Source organism: Gadus morhua, chromosome 10 (assembly GCF_902167405.1).
Source record: "Gadus morhua chromosome 10, gadMor3.0, whole genome shotgun sequence".
Classification (NCBI taxonomy): Eukaryota; Metazoa; Chordata; class Actinopteri; order Gadiformes; family Gadidae; genus Gadus; species Gadus morhua.
The window spans coordinates 15612686-15615185 of NC_044057.1; the positions used below are offsets into that span (position 1 = coordinate 15612686).

Sequence of the window (2500 nt, forward strand, 5' to 3'; positions counted from 1 at the left end):
TAGGCAGCTCTGAGTCAGCTGCAATTCTAGGCTACATGAATTAAAGATCATCGCAGACACGTCCATGCAAAAACATCCTGCCCCGAACCGTAGCACTAGTCTTCCCCTCTGACAACTATCAAACCAGAGCAACAGCATGGTAAAGACCCGTCTCTGACATGGCTGTTTACTCAAACACTTTACGTGTAGAGTCACATGCTTTTATCCAGTGTCTTCTACGGCCGAAGCCACGATTATCAGACGTGTTTCCTCAACACGACCTCCAGCCTGTGTCTGATTCTGCCACACTAACGAAAACATTTTAATCTTTTCCTCAACATGACCTCCAGCCTGTGTCTCATCCTGCCTCACTACCGAACACATCTAGTCCACATGGGGTTGGCCGTGTTCGGGTCGAGGTAAACAGACCTTCTAAGTGAGACGAGGACATTATCCGCCCTTTACAACCGCTGTCTCACATGCATGAGGAGGGGCGCTACCTGGTAAACAAATAACAGAATAAAGAAAGAGGGAATCTAGCCTCAGACCTGGCCTGAAATGAAAACCTCACAACATGGTAAATCTGACCATGTAACATGACTACATATTGTGCTTATAATGACATGGAAAGGGAATCAAACCCAACTGAGCGCTGATGCTACAGAAAATTCCCGGTCTGGCTAATAAAACGTTTAAAACCATCTCTCCCGACTCCTCACTAAACCCTCTGTTACCTCAAAGTTATTTTGCAGGCGAGCCAAAGACCATTTAGCAAGAGCGCACTCTCACACTTCCGAAAAATAAACAACAGCAATTGTAATTGTCATCTTTTGGAAACAATGCTGTCAATACGGAGGTTGTGGAACTAATGGGACAGAAAAAACGGTGAATCCCCATGAAGACCATATACTTACCACAAAGCAATTTGGCTAATTGAATTGGTAACGGATGTTAAGTGAAGCAAGGACAAATTGACACACAGGTTTGATCATTATGACTGGCAATACGAAAAGCTCCAGACCTGTGGCCATCACCGGGGTGGTGCCATGAGGTACAGCAGCAGCCTTTGATTTGTTTGGGTCACAACCATTCCTTCTGTTTTTCTTCACAACCAAGAGATGAAGAAAGACGGCGTCTATTGTCCTCCACCCTTCCCCTCTGCCCACGGATCACAGGGAACGCCTGAACACCACCATGTGTTCCAGGAGACACCACATGGGTACACTACCAGCCCCTGAAGCCCTGTGCAGACACCCGTCGCTCCAGACGCAATTGAACCCGGCGCGCTGCAGGGACCAGGCAGGAGCGACGTAAGCCCCTGTATGCAGAGTGGAGACGTCTGCATCGTCTGAGGCTGCAGATAGAAGGGGCTCTGTGCAACCTCAGAGGGGGAAGCGTGAGTGACAGCGTCTGAAGCACCCGCACTGAGATGTAAAGTAGTAAACAACACAGGAGAATCTGGAGAGAGCCAGAGACACAGGGTAGGAGAGAGACAGAGTGTTGGAGAGAGAGAGACAGAGAGAGAGAGAGAGAGAGACAGAGAGAGAGAGAGAGAGAGAGAGAGAGAGAGAGAGAGAGAGAGAGAGAGAGAGAGAGAGAGAGAGAGAGAGAGAGAGAGAGAGAGAGAGAGGGGCTCTTGTGCCAGGGGTTTGCCAGAAGTTTAGATAATTAGAAAGGGTTTAAAAGCAGTACCAGGAGAGAGAGAGAGATGAGATCATGATGGTGTATATTGTGGGGCATCTTTTCAAAACTCTAAATACTTATATTCATGAATCGATGGAGAAAATGGCCCTATTCAAACTCAACCCACACCCTACCAACGGGTGCTACCAAGGCTTCACTTAGCCTGACAGGTAGCTGTGTTAATGGTAGATGACACATAATCCTCTACAGCTTCTGCACAGAGCAGATGGCAGAGAAAAAAAAATGTTTGCTGCCTTTTTTTGTATTGTAAATATAAAGACAACAACAACTTAAAGAAGCCGCTATTGTTGTCTTATCTCAAGCACGGTGAACTTTAATCATTATACTATAATCACATAATTACCCATTCTCCAGCAGGTCAAGAGCAGGTTAAAAATACATCTTGTGTGCATGTTAAAAAAATGTACAGTTTGACTAAATGCCGTTTTGTAGTATTTTTAATAAGCTATTGCCTTCGGTGTCTTTAAAGCAACATGCTGATAGTAAGATATGTTGCACATAATGGTGTGACACTGCATACAATATCAACATGGTTGACGTTACAATGATAATATAGCAATGCATGAGTGACTTACCTCCACTTCCTGTGTCAGCAGAGGAGAAACAAGAGTGGGCAGGGAGGAGAGAGGGGGAGAGGGGGAGAGGGGGAGAGGGGGAGAGGGGGACAGATGTCATTTGTAATGGAAGATATGATCCATATGACCATCAGGTTTGATTAAACTCTAAAATCAGTTTCATTCTGAATGCAGAACAAATTATAGAGCTTCATTACAAGAACTGTTTTCACATGTGTGGGTGCATCTGTGCACGTGTGTGT

General features: G+C 45.5%; 1 protein-coding gene across 2 annotated transcripts in view; it reads right to left on the minus strand.

Moving 5' to 3' along the window:
* spock1 (SPARC (osteonectin), cwcv and kazal like domains proteoglycan 1) overlaps positions 1 to 2500 on the minus strand; it is a 71521-nt gene that overhangs the window by 37876 nt on the left and 31145 nt on the right. Inside the window, exon 3 of one of the 2 annotated variants that reach the window (XM_030368673.1) lies at positions 2259 to 2267. The exons of the other annotated variant lie outside the window; for it this stretch is intronic. Within the exon in view, the coding sequence (XP_030224533.1) occupies positions 2259 to 2267 (9 nt within the window). The remainder of the gene's footprint in view (positions 1 to 2258; positions 2268 to 2500) is intronic. 2 annotated transcript variants of the gene reach the window in all.